The sequence below is a fragment of the Phoenix dactylifera genome, chromosome 10 (genome assembly GCF_051530095.1).
Source record: "Phoenix dactylifera cultivar Ajwa chromosome 10, Ajwa_hap1_PhDact_Kaust_v1.1, whole genome shotgun sequence".
Lineage (NCBI taxonomy): Eukaryota > Viridiplantae > Streptophyta > Magnoliopsida > Arecales > Arecaceae > Phoenix > Phoenix dactylifera.
In genome coordinates, this window is record NC_143199.1 from 24,410,104 (window position 1) to 24,433,958 (window position 23,855).

The following is a 23,855-nucleotide window of genomic DNA, read 5'->3' on the forward strand; positions in this document are numbered from 1 at the left end:
GTTAAAAAATTAACAGTTTCAAATTAAAATGACTAAAATATCCTTAATAGGTAGACATGCAAATAGAAAAAGATAAGGACAATAGCATAATTTTAAAATTTTATTTTATTTTTAATTAATATAAATATGATTTTTTTAATACCATTAAAACAACTGTTATATTACGGGTATTTGTACAATAATAGAGTTTTACGAGGTCATACATATAAATATCAATTTTGGAAGGGTATTCATACAAAATTCAATATTTAGAAGGATGTTCATGCCATTTTTTTTTATTTTGTTAGAAAAACATGCTGGATGTTTTAATATTCGGAGATTCATAGAAAAACAAAAAAAATAAAAAAGAATCTCTTTGTCGAAACGAGCCTGTTAACTTCTGGTTTGGGGCCCACTTGTTCGCCCCTGCCTCTTCGTGTCCCTTTGTCGTCCTCACAAACTTTCCCGGAGAGAGAGAGCGGTGTTATCGACAGCCAAAAGCGACGAAGGCGGCGAGTGAAGAAGGCAGGCAAGTAGGCAAGACCACACGTGCTGCCACCCCATAGGCGGAGGGACAGCCTTCATCTCTCTCTAAAAAAGGTTGGATGGTGGAGAGGCATGCCCGTCTCCGCCGCAGCCACCCCTCCCTCGCCTCGGTTTGGCCGCCCGCCGCCTCCTCCCGTCCGCCGTACCGATGTTTAGGAGCAACAACCTCGCTGCCAGGGTCTTCGAGCGCCAGATCCTCACCCCTCGCCCTGGGGCCAGTGTACGCCTCCCTCTCTCTTTCTCCCCATTCCTGTTGCCCTCATCTTCTTTGCAATTGATTGCTCTCTCTTCTCTCTCTCTTTCTTTGCTTTCTTCTTATGAATCATCATGTAATTGGTAAAGCATCAAAGAAACATTTTGTCCAAATCGTTTGTTTAACCGCCCCAATTCGATACTAATCGTTCCTGAACAACCATGTAAGTCTATGCATGTCAGTTTCCAGTGTCTGAAAGAAGCAGGGGAGTCGTAAAAGTAAAGATGGTTGTAACAAGCAGAGATTTTTGAGCCATGAGTTCTGAATAAAAACGGAATTTGCAAATCTGTTGTGTGCGATCGATTGTTGAGCTGCCTGCTGCTTCAAGGTTGGCTGGATCGATGAGAGGAGTATGGATTTTACGCGGGGGTTCAATGCATGAGTTTCCCTTTGCTCAGTGCCTTCTTGGCATCGACATTCCTCTTTGCTCGCATGGATTTTGGAACAACTTCCGTAATTCGGATGAAGAAGGCTGATAAAGTAGTGTGTTGACGGGAAAGGGCGACTTATCATTTTTTGAGGCTATGAAGTGATGGTGAAGGTTGTGTTGATGGATTATGCAAGCCTTTGCGGAGGCAGATGGTAAATAGGATTCAAGAAGTTGAGTCCTGTTAGATTGGTGAAATAGGATTCAAGGAGTTAAGTCCCATTAGATTTGTCATCGGCCTTGAAATAGGTTTCAAGGAGTTAAGTCCCATTAGATTGGTCATTGGCCTTGAACTGGACTTGATCTGTTACCTAGTCCCTATTTGATGAAAAGGTGTAATTCTTTTCCTGAATGTTTTAAATTTATGGGTAATTCAGTTTGAATGCAGAATGTGAAGAAGATAGCAAATTTTCCGGTCAACCAAGTGAACTATAGACTAGAAACTAAGTTTATTGGTTACGTACTTATTACGAATAGCAGCATTTGGGAGGGGAAAAGCCTCATTGGATTGGGATTTATAAAACTTTACCACTTGGATCTGGTTCTGTTGTATATATCAGTTGGTTATGCAAGTACCTTGAGGTTGTCAGATTGACCCAGCTTTCCTGAGAAGATGTTATAAGGTTTGAAATATTAGTTAGGAAATGCACACTGTTGTGCTAAATAACTTTATGCATGTTATATTTCATGAATCTTCTTGATCAACATATGATCAGATGCTTTCTGATAACTGGTCTGAATTTCTTGTTCCTTTCCATACTATTTAATCATTGAAAATAAAGAAGGATCTTCTAGGGTGAGAAATCACAGTGAGGATCTGACAGCTGAATGTTTTTGGTTCCAACTTTATACTACACTGGCTGTCATTGTTGCATTTAAGGGTTGTTAAGTTTGACTAATGTATTCCATATTATTCTTGGTTCCAACTTTATACTACACTGGCTGTCATTGTTGCATTTAAGGGTTGTTAAGTTTGACTAATGTATTCCATATTATTCACTATTTTTTGATGTTAATGAGACCATCTTGTTCTATATTTATGTTTAGTTGCTTTGAATCTGTAAAAACCTCAGATTTTTTAATGTGGACAGGTTAATCTTGTTAGACATTTTTATGAGAATTTGGTTCCAAGCTGTACTATATATGATATCGATTGTCCAGACCATTCCTTTCGCAAGTTTACAGATGATGGTCAATACCTTGTGAGTTTTAGCAGGAATCACCAGGATCTGATTGTTTACAGACCCACATGGTTGTCGTTTTCGTGCGAGGGAGAAGATTGCGATTCACATAGTCTGCCCCAGAAAGCAAAGAGGTTCGACAGCTTTTTCACCCAGCTCTACTGTGTGTCTCTTGCATCCAGCAATGAGTTTATTTGCAAGGACTTCTTTCTTTATATGGAGAGCCGCCAGTTCGGCTTGTTTGCAACCTCAACTGCACAAAGCCATGATGCACCTACCACAGAGGGTGCAATAGATGGAGTCCCTTCAATAGAAAGGATAACATTTTACCTTGTGAGGTAGATGAAAATGCTAATACTTACCATGTGTGCTTTCCATAAGGGTTCTCCATTTTTCCTTTTTATAATTATTATATTTATAACTTTTGTGTCAGACTGGAAGATGGAGTCATATTAGATGAGAAAGCCTTTTGCAATGATTTTGTCAACTTGGCCCAGAGCATGGGTGTTTTCTTGTATGAGGATCTGTTGTGTATCATGTCTCTTCGATATCAAACAATACATATACTACAAATTCGGGATTCTGGAAACCTTGTTGATGTACGAAATATAGGTATATTCTGCCGAGAAGATGATGAGTTATTTATTAACTCCCATGCTCACGTAAGTAATTTTCTTACTTGGAAAAAAAATAAGTTTCCCAAGCTTGATGAGATTATAGTCAACTTAAATAGACATTGGGTATTGCATATAATGCAGATTAAATTCTTCTTTTTTTTTTTCATATTTTATCATGGTTTTATTACTAAGGAGGAATATATCGGACTTATACTTAGTTACCATTTGTCTCTTGTACGTTGCTCAAAATATCATATGATTTGATAAGAGTTGCATCTGGTATTATGTTATAAATCTTTTAGGGAATAAATTTCTATATTTTCTATTTAGAAAATTATTAAGATCGCACTACTGCTGTTTTGGAGAAAAAAAAATGAAGGCATGGATTACTCTCATCTGATATGTTTTACATGGAAGTGCCCTGAGTGGAACCCTGGACGAACCCGATATGAAACCGAATTCCTGATGCAAGAGATCGTGCACACAAATAACACAGTATCTTAGAGGATAATAACAAAAGAAAATAGCACATAGGATATTACAAGGTTAACCTACCATGGAGCTGGGTGAAGGTGATCCAATAGAAATTCACTAATGAGAAAAGGTTTAAGAAACCCCTTTATGAAGGGCATACATGACCCAGTTTCCTCCCCTCTCCCCCCCACCAAAAAATGTCTTTTCTATTAACCGAAATCAGTGGCTATTATTTTGTTTTGGCTGCTGAGTCCCATGCCAATGTGCTGAACTCTGTGTCCGAAGTAATCTCGTGATCAAATTTGGAAAGAGAGATCCCATTCTCTTTCCTACCGTTTTGTAGCGGTTCTCGAATTTGAGAAACACACAATGGCTGCACACATAAGTGTTACCATATTGTTTTTCTGTAAATGAATTATATCCTTTTTGTGTGGTAATGAATAAGCCTTCTTCATCATGGTTATGACAATTATCTGTTTCTTGCTGTGTGTATACCTTGTTTTCTGCCTCTTTGTTCTCTTTATATACAGATTTCAGAATCAAGATTTGATTCATAACTAGAAATGCAAGCATGTACTTGGATATAAGTTCCTTTTTGTTGTCCAGGGTTCTGGTTGAATGACGGCTTCAGAATTGGAAAGTGCTTGGTTGTCCAAGCACCTAGGTGGTCATGCCTAGGCACCTCACTAGTTGCTCGTGACAACATTGGGCATTAGTGCTTTAAAGACGCCGTCCTACCACCAATGCATTGTCATGACTTTTCTTTTAACCAGTGCTTACAACAACTATAATTGCAATGATGCAAAATAGGTGTTTTTTGTTTCTCTAAAAGAAATAAATAACATCTTTGGGTTATTTTAGGTTGGATCGTGCTATTTGTGATGCTAAATGGTGTAAATGAGTTGTTTCAGACCTAGTATTGCTTGAGCTAGAGCAGACCTAGAATGGCTTTAAATCTATCTTTTAAACCATGACCTGGTCCAGTTGCTTGGTCGTCTAACAGTGTTGCAATTCTTACTAGATCAGGTTCATGTTAGGTACAAGTATGAAGCATATAATGTTTGAATTATATTGCTGAGTCTAGTTAAATTCATGTCTATTTCAGACCCACATCCAGCTCTATTAGGATGTATTGTTTTTTTGTTTTAAAGAGATGAAGAAACATGAATATGTATTTATTAACAAATGATTCTTGTCATATTGTTTTGGGAATACTAATAGCCACATCTCTTATTAACACATAAGGTCCAATCTATGGGGCTGTGCATGTGTAGGAGGTATAGAATTGGATGTGATTATTTGCTTGTCGTATATTTTTTTCTCAAGGACAAAGCATATTTAGATAGGAAACTACTTAGTGCTCCTTTTAGATGATCAAAATATACTTTCTTCTCTCTCTTTCTGTTTGCATGCTGTGTACCCCATTGGGCCTGGTTAGATTTCATGTATCCCTCCACTACCTGCTTTAAGCGTAGAGAGGATGAAGTTGTTACTTTGGCTTTAGATGTATAACTATGCAATTGTCATGTCTTCCCTGTCCTCCATGTTTTGCCTAACCTTTGTTTCTCGAATGCATAATTTTTTTGAGGTTTGTTATGTGCATCTCTTTTGGGTTGGTGACAAGTTACTTACCCTCTTCCTTCTACATCCAAATTTTACAAATAGTAAAATTTCAGGTCTTCTATTTTCACCTTTCTTCAAACAGAAAAAGCTCATGGTCTTTGTTCTTGTTTTCTTTGATTTGTAAAAGCATCTTAAGATCTAGCATTTTTATTTGTCATCATGTCAGTTTGATCAGTGGGATTATTACAGCTTGTGGTGCATTGGCATTGAGTAGTAGGGTTATTGAACTTATTTTTGTTGTTTCTGCGAAGCTGTTTGGTAAATCAAGCAAATGATTAGGGATGATTTAATCATTTTGATCTACATAGAATTTGTGCTGGTGTTTCGCAGCAATGCATATGTACTTAATGCCTTCCTTTGTTTTGGAATATGATCTTCCTGAAGTTTCATTTATAATTCAATCACTTTGTTGCAATTGCTGGTGTGGAGGCAATATCTTGATTCATGTGTTTTGCAAGCATTCTTATTGCTTAATCAAAATAACTTTCAAATGTTCTTTAAGATATGAAGATGTAAGGGTTGTCATCTTAATCTGCTTTTATGATATGTGCGAAATAGAGCAGCTTACGGTATAGCCATGACAATAATTTTATCTCCTTATGTTTTTCATTTTTAAAGATCTCACAATACTTAGTTGTGGCGTGATAATCTTTCTTATAAGATCTGTTATACCTGATTCATTTTCTTCAGTGCATGGGAATCTTGGATAAATCTAAGCTAGATGATTTATCTGCCCACGAAGTAGCTAATGGCGTTCAACATCACCAGGTTACACAGGGGACTTCTCTTCTTAGTGGTATCAAGCAGCGTTTGCTTTCATTTATTTTTCGTAAAACATGGAATGAAGAAGCAGATCCAACTTTGGTAGGCTTTTATAACTTATGTTCTTTTTTACTTCCTGATTACTAGAATTTGACAATGTGCTAGCTAATCTGTATGCTATGTACTTGGATGATGTGGTGTATTTATTATTTTTCTTCAAGTTTTGCAAACTTCACTGTCTTGAGAAGATAGATTTTTATTTTTCTGATTTTCTGTACTTAACATTTGCATTTCACTCTACCTGTATGTATATTACCTGATGTTTGCATTTAGTATTTTTGATATCATGGTTTTTAGTTGCTGAAGATTATTGGAGAATGCTCTCTTTATCCTTTTTTTTTCTTTATCCTTTAATTATCGTGTTGCATTCTATTGTGTGTTTTTTTGTGATTCTCATATATTGATACAAAACAAACTGGGAAGATTGATTTTATTCATGCGAAGAAGAGGACCTAGGGTCTTTTCATGTGGACTTTTTTTTAGACACACTTTAGGAAGTCTAGGAGCTCGTAGGGACCATAATAATCACAAATTGATTTGAAGTTTGGACCTAGCTAAATTATGTATAATTTCTAAACTAATATTCTTTTCAAAAAATATATGGTTAAAAAAGAGTGGCCCAGTGCAAGAGGCTCCCGCTATTGAAAGGTTTGGAGAGGGTCAGATATATAAAACTTTATCCTTGTGTGTAGAGAGGCTATTTCTATGTTTCGAATACATGAAATACTAAAATATGGGAAATGATACATCTTCCCCAAAAGGTCCTTGAAAAAGTTATAAATCATGGATTTGTGGGAACTACCAAGGCAAAGTTGGCGTCAAGATCCACCAAACCGGTACCGAGACCCGTATCGGTCGGCAGCCGGTTCAGTATGACACCGAACTGGTATGTACCAACACATGGTACACAATGGCATGCTAGTTCTGAACTGGCATACCAATTTTTTTCAATATTTTTGAGTTTGAATTAATGGTAATCAATTTTTACAATTTTTTCAATAATTTTAAATATAATTTGATATTTCTTGATATTTCTATGATCTCGATATATCCTAAATGATGCCTCTTGATGTTTTAGAGTGATGTAGGACATAAAATGATTAGTGAGATGTATGTTAAAAGAAGCAACATAAAATATTCTAAAATCAATTAGTGAGACACAAAATGTAAAATGATACAATTAATTATATATATTTAAAATACAACATATATACCGATATCTAAAATCTTGTCGAATGGCGATGTCTCTCGTAGACTGTCTGTGGCTGTGGGTAATAGAATCCAGCATATGTCTTAGAACCTGATGTCTATGGATCCTACTCCATATGCTAAGTCATATGTCACTGCATCGTATCCTCCTAAAGGATCTCTAGGTCTCTAATATACAATCGTATCCTCGCGGGCTCTATCAGATTATGTATCGTAGTCCCTATCCTGCGTGGTATTCTTAAACTGAGACTTACTATTGAATCAAAAACCACCCTGCGACTGTCTCATAAACGGTGGTCTTATGTCCACTCCCTTCTTGGCCACCAGATCTATGACCATCGGAATTATCATCGCTGCTCTTTCTGATCTCTGAATCTAAGTAAATTGACTTCTCCACACTCTCCATCAAGGCTGTAACTACTTTTTCTTTTTTTGTTGCGCTAAACAGTTGCATGCCTTTTCTTTGTGCCCCTCTCTGTCTAACAATGCTGGGAGGATGGATGTCGCCTTCCTGAGTCGACCAGGTAGCGCGGTTACCTCGTCTAACTCTCGATTATATCTCTGGAAGGATATCTCAGACAAGAAGTCATATAAGGACCAGCTCTACATTGACCTCTATGGCTATAGCTAATCAGCTGCAAAGATGCGTGGAATATTGCGATATGCCCATTGCCTTGCATCCATCCTAGTCTTGTTGGCTACAAAATTGGCCGGTTGTGGAAGCGATCCTGGCTCATCAAGCTCTGGCTTTTGCTGCTGGCCCACAAGCCATCTGATCATAGGATCATCCTCATCGTCAACAAAAGCATTATGAATCGGGTTCGTGTACTTCAGTTTTACTTTCTTCTGAATACACTTCAGCCTCAACCTCAGATTGTAGTAAACATATACAAGGTTGTTGAGGCATTTCTATGTCAGACGGTTTTCCTACTTGCTGTGGATGAGGGCGATGGTGGACCAGTTGTGCTCACAGCCACTCGAAGATACCGTCTGAGAGAGGATTTGGATAGCTAGAACTCTACAATGGATGCTACATATATTTTTTCTAAGCTCATGGGCGTGCATCAAAGACTACTTAATTCTCATTTTTTTAAAAATTTAGTCCTAGGCTACTATGCGCATGATTGCTTTAAAACTTAAATAAATGGATACCAAATTTAGCTGGAGAGTAGCTTGTATGCCCCTAAATAAGATTCTAATTTTACAATTATTTTTTGTTTTTTTTAATTTTTAATCCAAAAATATTTTTTTAAATTAAAAAATTATATATAATCCAAAAATTAAGAATTTTAGTGGGATTGTGTAGTTCATCTATAGATCTACACGAGATCTGCTGATTCGGTATCGGGATCCATACCGGGCGGCGTCCGGTATAGATCGGTATCGATTCGATGCCGAACCGAACCGGTAGGGCGTGCCGGTTCATGGACCGGCATGCCCTAATTTTTTTTGCGGTTCTCAAAAAAATTAATTGGTAATAACTCTTTTCGAACTTTTTTTATAAATTTAAGTTTAATTTGATGGTTTTTTGATGTTTTCTTGATGTTTTTTTAATGTTTCTATGATTCCGGTTTAATCTAGATGATGCATCTTATTGCTTTAAAATGATACAAATCATAAAATGAACAATATAAAATATTTTCAATTCAAATAATGACATAAAAATATAAAATAATACAATCAGTTATGTACATTTAAAGTATAATATACATGCCAATATCTAAAATCGGATCAAGTGGAGATGGCTCTTGTAGATATCTAGATCCAAAAATATATTTTTAATTTTTAAAAATTATATAAAATCTAAAAAATAAAATTGTTTATGTTAGTGTGTACATCATCCATAGATCTACAACATATAAAAAAATCATGCCCAAATTCAAAACTTTGGCATGATCTTCTTTCATTTTGCAATATTTGAGCTATTTTTTTAATATGCCCCAAAAAAGGAAGAAAAGAGATAGAGAAGAGGAAGTACACCTTATTCAGGCTTGGATCTTCCTTCCGATAGCCTGAATCGGTGTTGTTTGTAGATTTTTTGGACTAGAGAAGCTCTGGCACTGTGGCAACTCACCATTGGAAAGGCTTTCTCGGGCCTTCCCAATGCTGCTGAAGGGCTTTTAAAGCTCCCAATAGGCTACTATGGCAATAATGCCATAGTACTACTTGACTTGGTGGAAACTAACCGGTTTGCACCGAGTCGGCATCGAACCGGTTGGAACCGACCGGTTCTGGCCCGAAAAGGACAGGTTTCGGCCGGTCCCATGTGGTTCCAGCCCATACGGGCCGAAACCGTTTCTTATTAGCGAACCGATCTGGTTTACAACCAAATTGATTCGGTACTGGCGGAATCTGGCAGTTCGGCCCGGTTTGGCGGACCTTGGGTCTACAACTTATCATGAAATCATGCCAAAATCGAAATTTTTGACCTGACCTCCCCTTTTTTTGAAAATTTTTTGGCATTGAAAAAAAAGAAGAAAATGAGGTAGGAGAAACAAAACGTACCTTGTTTTGGGTTGGATTATTCTTGAATCGTCGAAATCAACATGCTTTTTGGCCAGCGGCGAGGGGATTTGAAAAAATCATGAAGGAAGCTTTCTCAGGCCTTCCCACTACTTAAAAAGGGAGGGGGAGTGGGGAACCAGTTCGAACCGGTGGGAACCGCCTGGTTTGCGTCGGTTCTGCTTCAAACTAACTGGTTTGGGGGCAAGTTCCGAATTCCACGGCCGAGCTGATCCGGTCTCGTGCTGGTTTGGCTCGGTACGGCCTAGATCGGGTGCTTTGGGCTGGTTTGGCAGACATTGGTTGGCATTTTGGCCCCAAATGAACACTCTAACCCCCATGTATTGCACCGAAAATCAATTTTACACCCTTCCTTGGGATGTTATTAGACAAACATTATTAGACAAACATAGCAGCAGTCTTGAAATATTAAACAGTGACTTGTTTAATTAGAGGCTTGTAGAATGTAGATCCAAATCCATATGGGTGAACATGCCTGCTTGCATAGTGAAACATGCCAAATTGCACTTTCAAATGAAGCAGCTGGGAACACTCTTGGCTAGGACAAGCATGCGGACTTCCAGGTTGTAGAGAATAAAAAGAGCACTCTCACACAAGGTCCGCCGTACCGGTACTGGTCGGCATACCGGTCCGGTCCGTACCAGTCCCGTGCCGGTCCTGGTTGAAGGGCTGGGTTTTGGGTTCCGACAGTTATTTTTTTTTTAATTACTGTCGCTGTTGGATCTTATTTTGTGAAATTAAGTGAAGTTTAACGTTTTTCTATTGCTTTTTTCATGCTTTTTGATATTTCTATGTTTAGGTTTAGGGTTGAAAGTTGAAATATAGATGATGCATCTTATTACTTCGTTCCGTTCGAAATGATAGAAATGATAAAATGATTCACATAAAAAATATCTTCAAATTAACATACAATCATTTACATACATTTAAAGCACTCTAAGATATTTAAAATCGGGATGAGTGCCGATGGCTTTCACAGATATCCGGATCATAAGTATAGTCAAGAGGAGGCAGATCAACCCAATCATAAGGAGCGCGTTTCAAATTAGAAGAATTGTCGAATCTCTCGCTCACGCTCTGGGTCTGAGAGGTGTCTTCTGACTGTATAGGAGCCCATCCGAATATGGCGGAAGCAAAATCCGATGCACCATATCTATATTCGTCTGGCTGAGGTTGTAGATCATAGAATCCGTATCTGCATGCGACCTCATTTGCAGCTGTATCATGTCTTTCTGAACAACCTCGAGAAGCCCGTCTTCTATATCCAATGATATCCTCAGACCCTATCATATAGTCGACCGTGGTCCGTATCCTGGGTAGCACACCCATAAATTGGGACTCATCGGTGAAATGAAGACCACCCTCCGGCTGTGTCTCATAAGTACTATACTGTCCTCTGCTCCCTCCATGGCTAGAAGATCCATCACCACCAGAACCTTTATTGCTGCTGGTCAAAGTCTCCTCGATACTCTCCATTAGGACCCTTTGTTTTTCTTTTCCCGCCCTCATTGCCTGGCTATGTCATCCTCATCTGCTGAGCATCTCTCGATTAGCTCTCTGAGAGGGTGTCTCATGCAAATTATGTGGTGACTGGCTCCCCTGTGCCTGTAGCTGATCAGCTCTGGAAGTGCGTGGAATATTGCGCTCAGTCCATTGCTCTGGATCGACCCTAGCCTCGGTGGCTATGAAGCTAGCTGGTCGTAGAGGTGATCCTGGTTTGTCAAGCTCGGGCTCCTACTGCTGGTCCACAAGCCAGCTGAGCAGTGGATCATCGTCATAATCGGTGAAGGTTCCGTAGTTCGGATCAGCATACTTGAGCTCCATTTCGTCCTGAATGCTCTTTAGCCTCAACCGCAGATTGTAGTACACATAAACAAAATCGTTGAGGCGCTGTTGTGTCAAACGGTTTCTCTGTTTGCTGTGGATGAGGGCGAAGGTGGACCGGTTGCGCTCACAACCACTAGTTGCGTTGGGCTGTCTCCACTATTTGCTCCACCTTATGGATCTTTCCAATGTCCATCGGTATAAGATCGATACAATGTGCAGCACATGTGGTCCAGAAAATGTGGTCGCCGCTCCATCAAGATCTTTCCGGCGGCTTTATATTGCAGCTCATTATCAGTGACGACCTGCACGACATTCTCCTCTCTTATCAAATCAATCATATCCTCCATAAGTTTTAGGATGTACTAGGTGTCGTGCACATGAGCCGAAGCATCAATCGACTTGTGAAAGGTCTTCGTATCATAATATGTTAGAAAGTTCATGATGCTCCGCTTGGTCGGACCGGTCCTACCATTGCACATGATGGTTAGTCCATATATGGGCCACTTGCTCTTGAAGAAGTCAATCCATTTCTCCAGCTCCTCTTTATTGTTGTGTAGAAGCTCACCGTATATGTTTTTCAGGCCTAGAGGAACTACACCGGGACTGGCAGCTTGTATGGCGGAAATGGCATACCTGTAGTACGTATTGTCTGCTACATTCGCTGGAATATGGCTGAAGTGAAACCAGGATGCAACAACTCACCACATAGTTTTCTTCTTATCCTTCATCCACATTGAGTCTATCCTCTGCTGCCTTGAATCTCTGCTGGGGAGAGCATGCAGATCTACGTTATTTATTGTCGCTCCTGGTGGAATCCTTCTAGATGACTTTTTTCGGATACCAAAACCACCCAACATAGATGCAATCCGGCCATATTCTCTGCTGACGCCCTTTCTGACTGAGATTGTCCTTATGAACTCTGGATCTTGCCTGGTGCTTCCGGAATCGCCGCCCGACTCGTAGACAGAGGGCCCAAATTGAGCCCTATGCTTGGCCACCTCCTCCTGCTGCCACTGAACATCCAGGCTTGCCTGCATGGCAGCCTGGATCTCTGCCTCCTCCTCTAGATCCTCAATCTTCTCTAGCTCCCTAGAGTGATAGGAAGATGGCTTTGCTGCTCGGCGATCCACCTTCGCTCTCTACTTGGAAGCCCTCTCCTTCGCTTCTTTGACCTGAGCGAGATTCTGCCTCATCAGCACACAAATCTCGCCTGGGCAATTCGGGCACATAACAACCTCACTGGAATTTTCGGCTAAGTGTTGCTTCAATCAGGTTACCTCTCCTCCCTTGAAGATCTTGTCGCAATAGATGCACTGAAACTGGTGTCGCTCCCCGACTCTTCGCCCATAAGACCAGCCAATATCACACTTTGTGGGGTTGGTTTTCCTTGATGGCTCCATTCCTACCATAAATCTACAACGTATCAAAAAATTAAGCCAAAATGGTAAATTTTGGCATAATTTTTTTTTTTGGCAATTTCTAAACTATTTGTTTTAAGCTACTTATTAATAAAATTAAAGAAATAAAATAGGAGAAAGAAATCACACCTTAAATAGTCTTCGCTTGATTTTTTGGGAAGGACATGCTCCTCAATTTGTGGGCTATTTCTCAAATTTGCCCTTCTCTGGTTACCCCTAAGAGACTCAGAGGCCACTTCATTTATATTGGATACCTGAGGGTCTGAGGCTCTCGTTCGGTTTTTATAGCCAAACGAGAGTGAACTGCATGACCTGCGTCTGGGGGGAGATTTTTTTTAATTAAACAATCTGTCGCCATTTCGGCGACAGAATTCAGCCGTGGCCTTTTTAATCCCAAAAGCCACGCGCTTTGGCTGGGATGTGGCTGAAAGGGCCACAGCGCGTGGCCTTTCGGCCACAAAAAATTAAAAAGAAGTGGCTGCTGTCGGCCACTTCTTTTAAATTTTAAAATTTTACTATGGCCATTCGGCCACAGTAAAAGAAGTGGCCGACAATGGCCACTTCTTTTCTTTGAACCACAGCGCGCGGCGTTGTGCTCAAAAAAAAGAAAAGCTACGTGCCGGTGCAAACTGTCCGGTACGTCACTGGTGCACGACCGGTACCAACTGGTACAGGAGCCGCACTAGTCGGTTTTCCAAAAACCAACCCGCGGTACCGGATCCCACGCTGATCCGGTACCGTTTTGCCTCCGGACCGGTTCGTAACAGCCTGTACCGGCCGGTGCGGGCAGGTACGGCATTCCATGCTCTCACACTTGTTCAAACCTTGCAAGCATACATGTTCACACAAAAAATCTCTGTATTAGCATCAGTAACCCTACTTTTTACAGCAGTTGTGGAGCAGTCATATGTCTGAATGAAGTGTGGGTCTTCAGCACGGTGAAATCCATCATGGAGTCGATGCCGATCTTTTCACAAACAAAAGTGGGAAAAAATCTGAAAAAGGCTTCTCATCAGATATCTGAGCTGATATTGTAACAGAAAAAGAGATGGACAAGGGGAAGTAAAAATAGTAAAATGGCTATTAATTTATTACTGGGCTTACAGAAATCACATTGCGTTTTTGTCCTTTAAGAAGTGGGGAGGGGAGGAGATGAGATTATGGCACATTCCAAAATCCAAATGGTAGGAACAATCTCAAATTGCTTGTTATAACAGAAAAAACAGAGAAAAAGTATAATGAAAGTTGAAATATTCATATGCTAGGAGATAAATTTCACATTGCCTATCAACGTGTGACACTCATGATAGACTCACATTGGGGATTCTTGATAATATTATTCTTGTCAATCAATAATTAATTAGACATTTTGATTTTTTTTTAGTTATAGCAAAAAATCTAGTTGGGCTTATGTGGCATGTGTATCTAAAACACATCCGTGCTTTATAGTTATAATAGGAAACATATTTGCTGTTGCAACCTTGCAGGTGTTCACCTAGGTGGTAGATAGGCACCAGGATGCCTCAAGTGAAACCCATCTAGGCTGCCATATATTTATGCATGCACATATAGGTACATGTGTGTGTGTCGGACAGAGAATGGGACTGCACACTTCCCATCAAATATTTGGTAGTGGAGGTAACAACTTTTTAACCATTGGTGTGAATCAAGGTAGTGCATCCATGGTATTATCCTTTTGGAATAATGGGACATGAGACATGCATATATTTAAAAGCTATTGGGGCATGAATCTTGATGAGCATCAAGGACTAAAAGGTCTGTCAACTAATTGGCCCCAAAAACTTGTGTTGCCAAGAATTGGGACAATGATGTATGTAAGGCTTAACACCTGCCCTCAATGTGCGGCCTGGACCACCTGTGGATAGATAAACAAGTATAGGAAGAACAAGTCACAACAACTGAAACAAGTCAAGATGACAACTGGGTGACTTAAATAAATAACTTGAAGGAGGTTTGAACTAATGATCTCTGGCAATCTAAGTGCTGATACCATATGATGTAGGGCAGTGAAGGGAAGGGGATCAGTAAGGGTTTAGGAAAGGACTGATATAAAGATTTGCTGGAAAATACCACTTGACCCCAAAATCTTGAGCTGATGAAGAATGGGTCAACAATGTAAATCATGCTTAAAAAAGCTTTTATATCCTCTACAAAAGATTTGATGAGATCTAGTCTATGCTGTATATTTGTCCACATATTCATATGTATGGATTTATGTATTTATATATTTAGTTTACATATGTAATATATGTATGTTCATATATGGACATGTATGTATGTAATATATATGTGTTCATATGTAGATATTTATGTATATATAAAAACACATGGATGCGATTACATTTATATATTCAGCCTATTACATATTTTCTTGTAACCTCTGTTTTTTTTATTCTTTCTAATTTATTATTGTAAATGATTCATGAATGTTAATGAGGGAATGTGACCATTGGATTGGACTCCAAACAAAATCATGTAAAAAATGTGTTAAGTGTTAAACAAGTGACCCCTAAATTCTTTCATTCATACCCTAAGTTTGGGATCCCATGTCTTACAAGTTGGGTGGCGAAGAAATCTCAATGATAGATACTGCTTGAGTTAAGAATCATAAGACAATAATAAGTATGCTATTACTTATGTTTCTTTTATCTATGAGTTTAGTGTGGATAATAGAAATTATAGTGCATGTTGAAAGTGTTTTTTAATTGTTAATGAGTACTCATACACTAAATTAATTGCTTATGCCTTGAGGCATGTTTAATTGTTACTTGAGAGATATATGGAGGTTAATGATATTTATGAAGTAGTTAAATGAAATGGTGCTATACCAATTTCATTATTTGAGCAACTGTTGGGTGCTTGGGCGAACTGCTGGGGGACAGGCTATGTCCATCATCTAGAGGCACGCTATATGACAAATTGACAACGATGGATACTTCAATGAATTCATATATGTTGACTATATGCTCATAGACATATCCATGTGTCTTTATACTGCTTTCTTTAATATGTCGGATGCCTGTGTCTATATCACCTGTGACACATTTGTCTGTGTTGGGCCTTATAACAGAAGGTACATTGTACCGGCCGGTGTACCGTACCATACCGGTTTGGTACCGGTACCTGATACTGGTGGCGTATCGATACTCAGTATGCCAAAAAAATTTTGTACCGTACCGGCACCATGCTATTATGGCACCAATACGGATTTCAGTACTAAGACGACGAATCTTGAAAAACACAAAGGTGAAAGAGGCTATGTGGTCTTACTGGGTTTTATGATTGTATCCTTATTTTTTGAATGTTCTTTTCGTCTAATTTAGATATTGACCTTTAGGTATTCTGATGCAACTTGTTTAGTTGCTTTATATCTCCATAACATTTAAAATTATGAAACATCATTTCTTTCTTTTACTGTTTCTTTTTTTTTTTAAATTGGTAATGCACTTTTGGTCCGGCTATGGAAGAGTTGTTTGGAAAAGGATAATGATGAAATCATGCTTTTGTTCCAGAGGGTTCAACATTTAAAGAAGAAATTCTATTTTCACTTTCAAGATTATGTTGATCTCATCATGTGGAAGGTATGCATTATTCATGCTTCCTTTTACAAGTTCAATAGTTTTGTTTAACATGTTGAAAGATTACGATTTTTGTTTCACTTTGAGATTAATTTGAATGAGAATTTATTCTTTCTTATGAAATTTTGTATATGTTGATTGCCTGGACCAATAATTTCTGATTTTTTTTTTTTTGAGATTTTTGATTGTTTTTTCTTATAATCTCAAGAATTTGTTCCAACAATATTTTGTAGCTTACTAGAACACTCTGAACAGGTGCAGTTCTTGGATCGTCATCACCTTTTAATTAAGTTTGGCAGTGTGGATGGAGGGGTAAGTATCATTAGATTGTATTACTTCTGGGAAAAATATATTCACTTTCGTATGCTTAAATCTGGTTATATATTATTTTTGTGATTTTTCATCAAATCTTCAATTTTCCATATATTTAAAAATTTAGGTTGCCCGAAGTACTGATCAACAACCAGCATTCTTTGCTGTGTATAACATGGAAACAACAGAGATTGTTGCATTTTATCAGGTAGTTGCTTTATACCAATGCGGTCATTGTTAAAATAGCATTTTTGAATCAATTATTTGTATTGATGTTTTATTTTCTGCAGAATTCTTCAGAGGAGCTTTACTCATTGTTTGAGCAATTCTATGACTACTTTCATGCAAATTCGAGAAATTCTTTGCATGCAAGTTTTATATCTTCTCATTCCAATAACACCCATGCTCTCGATCAGCTTTGGTGCATTAAAAACAAAACAAACAACATTTCACAGGTAATGCTCAGTTCTTGAGGTATGGGCTTACCTCTTTTAGCTCATTGTATAGTTATGCAGGGATTATAATGTTTTTTTAAAGAAATATAATTTAATCAGTTGATCCATGCTTCACCAAATGCTCTTTCTGTAAGCTTGCGACGTGATTGTTAACTTTATTTGCTTATGTAGCTATTCCATCTTAGAATTTGTTCTAAATATCTAAGTAATTTTAGGATGCTAAATTATTTATGGTTTTCTTGTTTCATATACTACTCTAACCCTGATCTTGTCTAATTCTGTTTTAGTTTTTTTAATATTTTACATTTCCTTGTATCAGAATTTGGGATTGGAGAGTACGGTTTAAACAATTAGTTATCTCTTATTTAATTTTTCTAATGGAGGTTCAATTGTTTAAATCGGTAGCATGACTTATAATTGCAATGTCTCTATTTTTTTCAGTTTTTATATTTTTGGTATATTGATGATTGAGAATAGCTCTCATTGAGTCATTGTACACGAATGACAACCTATAGTTAACTTCTGAAACATGGAGCTGATTGTATATATTTAGGCAAAATAAGTGTTTTTTCCTAGAAACAGTATGTCGACTGGTTTGCATCCATTAGTAACAACTACATTATTGGCTGAAGATTTTTAAGGATCTGGATATGCTAGAAAGCTTGCATATGTTTCACCTATTTGCTCTTTGTATGCCCTCTCTATTTTAAGTTATATGTTATTTGTTGTTGGCAGTTCGTGAAGAAGATGATGACTTCGTTACCATGCACTTGCCAGTCCCAAAGTCCTTCACCATATTTCGATCTATCACTCTTTCGGTATGATGAAAAGGTCTGATCTATTCAGTCAGAGTTTATCATATATGTGAAAATAGGATTACTTAATTTTACTGATCACCTTGTTCATCATCGTAATTTTCATTGCGATCAAAAGTGGCAGTTCTGCTATGTTTGCAGGTCAACTCCTGCTATTTCTAATTTCACTTAATTATTAGTCCATTTAATGACGTTTGAGAGTGTCGATTGCTTTCTGTAATACAAAATTTGCTTCATAAGCACACAGAAACACAAACACAAACTGATATATTTTTGGTGTGTACTGCAACCATGCTCCAGCAGTGGTGACAGCCACAAGTATGTGATGATAGTGACTATTAGTATTTGATAGAAATGACATATTGGCACTAATCAGTGAGCTATGTGCAGTTGCCAACTTATATTATTTGTGTTTTATGTTTATAAATTTTATATTAGTATTCTGTGTGATGTCATCAAATTTTTAGAATTTATGTTAGTCTGTACCTGTTAGCATGCAGTTCTATTCTTTGGCAGCCATTGATAAAACACTAAAATGACCTATTAAACTTTAAAATAACTAGCCATAATGTACGTGCCAATGCACATGGTTGCTAAAGATTTTAGATGCATGATAAGTTTTAAAAAGGTATAATATGCCTCGTTGAAATTGTTTATGTTTAATTTGCTGTATTAGGTTCTTAATCTAGATAACTTTTACTATGCATAAAATAATAGGAATCCCAACTTGAGGAGGGTTTCCTCATTGGACTCAAAGTCCAGCAGCTTAAGAATCCCTTCTTATATGATGCCCATTAATGCCTGGCAGAAAGGACATATTGGTACCAATCAATGAGCTATATGCAGTTGCCAAATTGTACGATTACAGGATTATGTTTTTATAAATTTTATATTGGTACTTTTGTGATATTATCAAATTTTTAGAATTCATGATGTATAGTTTATGTCTGATAGCATTTAGTTCTACACTTTTGCAGACATTCATAAAACATTAGAATGGCCTATTAAATTTTAAAAATAAGTCCTTTTTAACTTATTCGTTCTAATATATATGATATTATTTTTGTAGTTGTCCAATAATTGTTTAGCCCTGTGAATAAAACGATGTAGCTAATTCAACTTCTCACTACTTTTATTTTCTTGTCTTCTCCTTTTTATTTTCAATTAAAATTGTTGAAATCAAAACTGATTCCACCTAGCTAAAACTGATACTGAAACTGATATAAAACCTTACTTTACGGATGACATGTATGGCTATCACATAGAGTCTAAGCTTTAAGTTGAATGACCCATTAGAAAAAAATAAAATCATTAATGGTTGCACCTGTGCAAATTTATGGCCTTTATCTTTATCTAATTACTTAGTTTAATGAGAATTAACACTTCCAAATTTTAAGCTAGATGTGGAGTCTTATAAAGTTCTAGGAACTATGTGGTCTGCTGCTTCCCTAAGCTAACAGCCACATTTAAATGCTTTTCCCCTTTCCGCCCCCCCTCCACTCTCTCTCTTTCTTTCTCTTTTTATTCCCCCCGCTGCTTCTCATTATTCTTCCCTTTTTATGTTATCAATAAGAGAAAAAACTCTCCTTGTTCTTCTTCCCTTTTTATATTCTTGATCAAGGACAAAAGAGATAAAGTGGGCTTCTTGTTTGGTGAAAAATGTCTAATTATCCATCTTTCTATACTTGTTTAACTAGACTTAATTGACTAAATTATCATTAGAAGCATAAAATTTATAATCATAAAATACTTCAAACCTATTTTTAACTTATAAAGAAGGTAATATTTTTCCCCTGAGCAAAATAACCCATCACTAAGTTTTGCGAAACAAGAACCTTCCCAAATTCATGAGGATAATAACATGCACGTGCAGGCACATGCCATACCCTGCCCCTCCGGAGCAACACATACACTCTCTCTCATATCATAGGTCATCTTGCTCTGTTTTCTCTTCTCCTATCACTTTTATGTTCTTTTGCTATATTAATTTCTCCTCTATTTTAAATCTTTGTTTGCCAATTCTACTATCTGATCTTCACTCAATGATCCCATCAGGTACTAAATGGTTGATATTACATTGTCTTATTTTCTTCACGCATCCCTTCCCTGCTTTTTTTTTTAACTATATATGTCAATGAACAGTCATAGTTGAATATAATAAAGAATATATAGGTTAATAGTTAGGTCTAACTGACCATGATGGTCTTTTAATTTTTTATTTGCTTCTCAAGTAGAACTGTTTGTATGCAGCGTATGTATGGTTTTGTTGGCCATCACTTGATCTATCTGCCACATGCTATGGTAGCACTAATTACTAACCTCAGAGTGTGGGAAGAAGTAGTCACTAAGTGACAGAGCAAAACCCTAAAATCTCAAAGATGAGTTCACTTAAATGAAAATATATATAATGGTATGTATGTGTGCGTGTGTGTGTGTATATATATAATGGTATGTTGTACCAGTCAGCATCGGTGTGAATCGAGTGTACTGTACTATACGAGTACTGAATAGGTACATAGTATAGCAGACGTATTGAGTGTCGGCATACCAAACCGACCTTTGTAAGATATATCAACATTGTAACAAGATAGTACCAATAGGGGGCTGGTACCAAGATGGCGAACTTTGTCATATATCTAACCAACCATTTGGAATCCTTGTACATCATAAACTATGCAGTTCCTAGCATATCCTGACATCAGCTGGATCATTACCTGCTGTGGATCTGATAGAAAATTGGTATCGAATATCCCTATATAAAAATATTAATATTATTATGTTGTCTCAAACTCGGTGTTAAACCAAGTCTGTTAAAGTAAATAAGCTTATGCCAACTCTTTAGTTGACAGAGAGCCCATACTCCCACATTTCCCATGCTTTATCTGTATGGTGTCAGTTCTGGTCTGCTTCTCAAGTAAGGTGGGATGTGGCTTGTTGGATATCCGGATATGATTAAAGTACAAATCACAAGTCTTTTTTTTTTTTTGGATTATAAATTTGTCTCTGACACTGTTATTGAATATTTGTTTCTGACTGGCCTATAAGAGGTGCTCAATGTGTAGGTTGAATGGTTTTTCATCATTGATGTTATGTTACAACTGTTGCCTGATTGTTGCTTTTGTCCTTTTATAGTTGATTTCAGCAACAGTTCGCCACAGACACTCTACTGAACATCCAATAAAGTTCATTTCAAGGAGGCAGCCGAATATCCTTAAGTTCAAGATAAAACCAGGTACACCTCAAGATGATTAATTGGATCAAAGTTTTAGGGAGAACCCTTAATAGGTCATATTATGAAGAATGTGACTGGATTCTTTCACCCTGTTCTGGCACCAGGCTGTGGCTTGTGCTTTTCTATGTTTGGTAAACCAGCTTTTGCTTGTGCTTCAACTCCCACTCTTGACTTGGGTTCAGCCCCTATGACAACAATCAGTTACTGCTTTCTCATGTTTCGCAGTGCATTTTGGCTGATAGATACCACTATACTGTTCTTCATTTTAAACCTCTGGAGGTATCCAGGATGTTACCATCAATGCTTCTTCTCCCTTCCAATGGAGTTACCGGTGCCTTCCTTACTAGAGCCCCAGAAATGTGATGCACTTTACCCAAAAAATCTGATAAGAAAAACCTGCCCATTTTCATCGACTATTTTGTAATTTCTGCTGCATATTTTCATAAGCCTGCTAGTTGATGGAGACTGACATGAGTTCAAGACATAATTATTATCATGGCGATAATATTTTCTTCATCCCTCATTTTCACAACAGACTCAGTGATGAGTATGTAAGCTGTTTCAGAACTCATCTTTTTCATCGTTTAGTGAATTAAGTGGACTTTGATTCTTTTGTATAGGACCCGAGGCTGGTGGTTCTGATGGCAGGCCAAAGAGAATTTCATCATTCCTGTTCCATCCTTACTTACCATTTGCTCTTTCCATCCAGCAGACATATATGCAACCAACTGTTGTGAATATACATTTCCGGAGATGAAGTATATGTGTCTTGTATTTATTTTTGTAAGGGTACAGGATGGTACCAAGCAGCACTGCTTATTTGAAGTGTTGCCACAGAGTACAAAATCTAATGCTAACGAGTGTTTAACAAAATGAAATAACAAATTATTTGAAGTGTGGACACAGGTGGAGCATTTTTCTCATTGTCAGATCATCAGCAACTTCCGAAATTAATTCTCACACTTGCATTGCAGGACTTAACCTTAAAGTTGGCAGGGATGTAAATTGTTTCTGCTTTGGTTGGTATGCTGCCCGATCTCCAGGTACTCGGGGCAATGTTAAATTTCAACAGTTGGAGAATGCTGAGGGGATTTCTTTGAGGGCTGCTTCCAATTTCAATGAATCATGTACTTGGAATTGCAGCTAAATTTATTTACAGTTCCAATTACAAGATTTGAGCCATTTTTGCGGTTAGCCTGTAGTTGCAATTGCAGGCATCCAAAAAGCTATTTTGGATGTCTGAATTAATTGCAGCAACTGCAACTGTAACCAGGCAAAGAACAGCACCTTAATGCAACATACGGTAGGTGGATTGCATGTTTTCACTACTGGCCTTATTCTAGTCCAAAACCATTATTTGTTGATATAACGACTGCGAGGGCTGTTATTTGCCCCATCATGATGTTGTTTGAAAATATTCAATATTAAAATAATTGTAGCATTCGTTGTAAAACATTGTAGTAGAAAATAATGGGCAATATTAGAAGAATAAGAAAAATTAATGATGCCATTCTCCATATCACTCCCTGGAAAAATATTTTTTATCGTCAATTTCTCGAATGGTAAAATGAATTGTGAAAAAAATAATTTATATTAAAAGGCAATACATATGCTCAGCACTGTTATAATGTCTGTTATATAACATCTGCTATAACAGAGCAACAGTCAGATATGACTCTCTTGAAAAAGGTCAAATATGATTATTCTTTACATACCCATTATGAATAATATCTATAATATAGTAGTGCCCTTTTTTTTTTTTTTTTTTTGGTGCAAAAAAAGGGTAGGGGGGAGGAAGGGACAAGCCCATCCCCGCGTAGCAGCCCCCACTGGGCCTCCGCCCCGCCAGGTTCGGCCGTGTGTTGGGCACCCCGACCGGTTTTACTCATACCCTCCCCACCCGTGGGCCCGGCTCAGTTACTCCTCTGAGCTCTGGCTCGAGTCCCACGTGTGAGTACGTCACACCCGGCACCACCCCGGCTACTAACGGTTCAAGAGCGGTCCTACACCACAAGTCCAAGCAGTGGCCAAAGTAGTGAGCTCCGGTCCACAATTTAATCGTCGCCGCAGCGATTCGAACTTGGGACCTTGTGGTTAGAATTGCTGCCCAGTACCACTAGGCTACCACCTTGGTGGCTAGTAGTGCCCTTCGAAATCATTATAAAAGCTATTATTTTGTACCATGATGGATTTATTTGATTCTGGGGGCCAACATGCCTGTATAGTCCCCCACAGTCAGGTGAAAATTTCAGTTTAATGCTCATTATGAAAACACGCTGAGTTAACTAAAAAGTAAGGGAAAAAAAAAAAATAAAAGAAAACATGTGGAGTTAGAGACAGTATTATCTCTTAAGAATTTTTCCCCATTTTTAATCCTTACCCTCCACCTGCACCCCCCCCCCCCCCCCCCCCACAAAAAAGAAGTTTTTCCTTCCAATGGATCAGCTATAAATTAAAATCTCAATAATATGACACTAAATGGGAATAATAAAACCTTTCCTACTAATCATGGTCAACTTAAGTCCATTTTATTGATTCCTTTT

At 37.9% G+C, this 23,855-nt stretch overlaps 1 protein-coding gene across 22 annotated transcripts; it reads left to right on the top strand.

The window, feature by feature from the left end:
• The first annotated feature begins 407 nt into the window (after window positions 1-407).
• Window positions 408-22,681, top strand: DET1 (light-mediated development protein 1 / deetiolated1 (DET1)). 22 transcript variants are annotated; one of them, XR_605579.6, is made up of 11 exons: window positions 408-745; window positions 2,297-2,724; window positions 2,820-3,048; window positions 5,791-5,964; window positions 16,433-16,501; window positions 16,754-16,810; window positions 16,938-17,018; window positions 17,101-17,265; window positions 18,001-18,083; window positions 21,213-21,312; window positions 21,933-22,215. XR_605579.6 is itself a non-coding variant. In XM_008804844.5 (11 exons), exons 1-11 carry the CDS (start codon window positions 674-676, stop codon window positions 22,067-22,069), a joined length of 1,608 nt encoding a protein of 535 aa, XP_008803066.3. In that variant the 5' UTR covers window positions 408-673; the 3' UTR covers window positions 22,070-22,215. The 22 variants fall into 22 exon arrangements, 18 of the variants coding, with proteins under 18 accessions (XP_008803066.3, XP_008803069.2, XP_088561734.1 ...); XM_008804844.5 differs by having other exon boundaries at window positions 18,001-18,096; XR_015969357.2 differs by having other exon boundaries at window positions 416-745; window positions 2,449-2,724.
• Window positions 22,682-23,855: the final 1,174 nt, after the last annotated feature.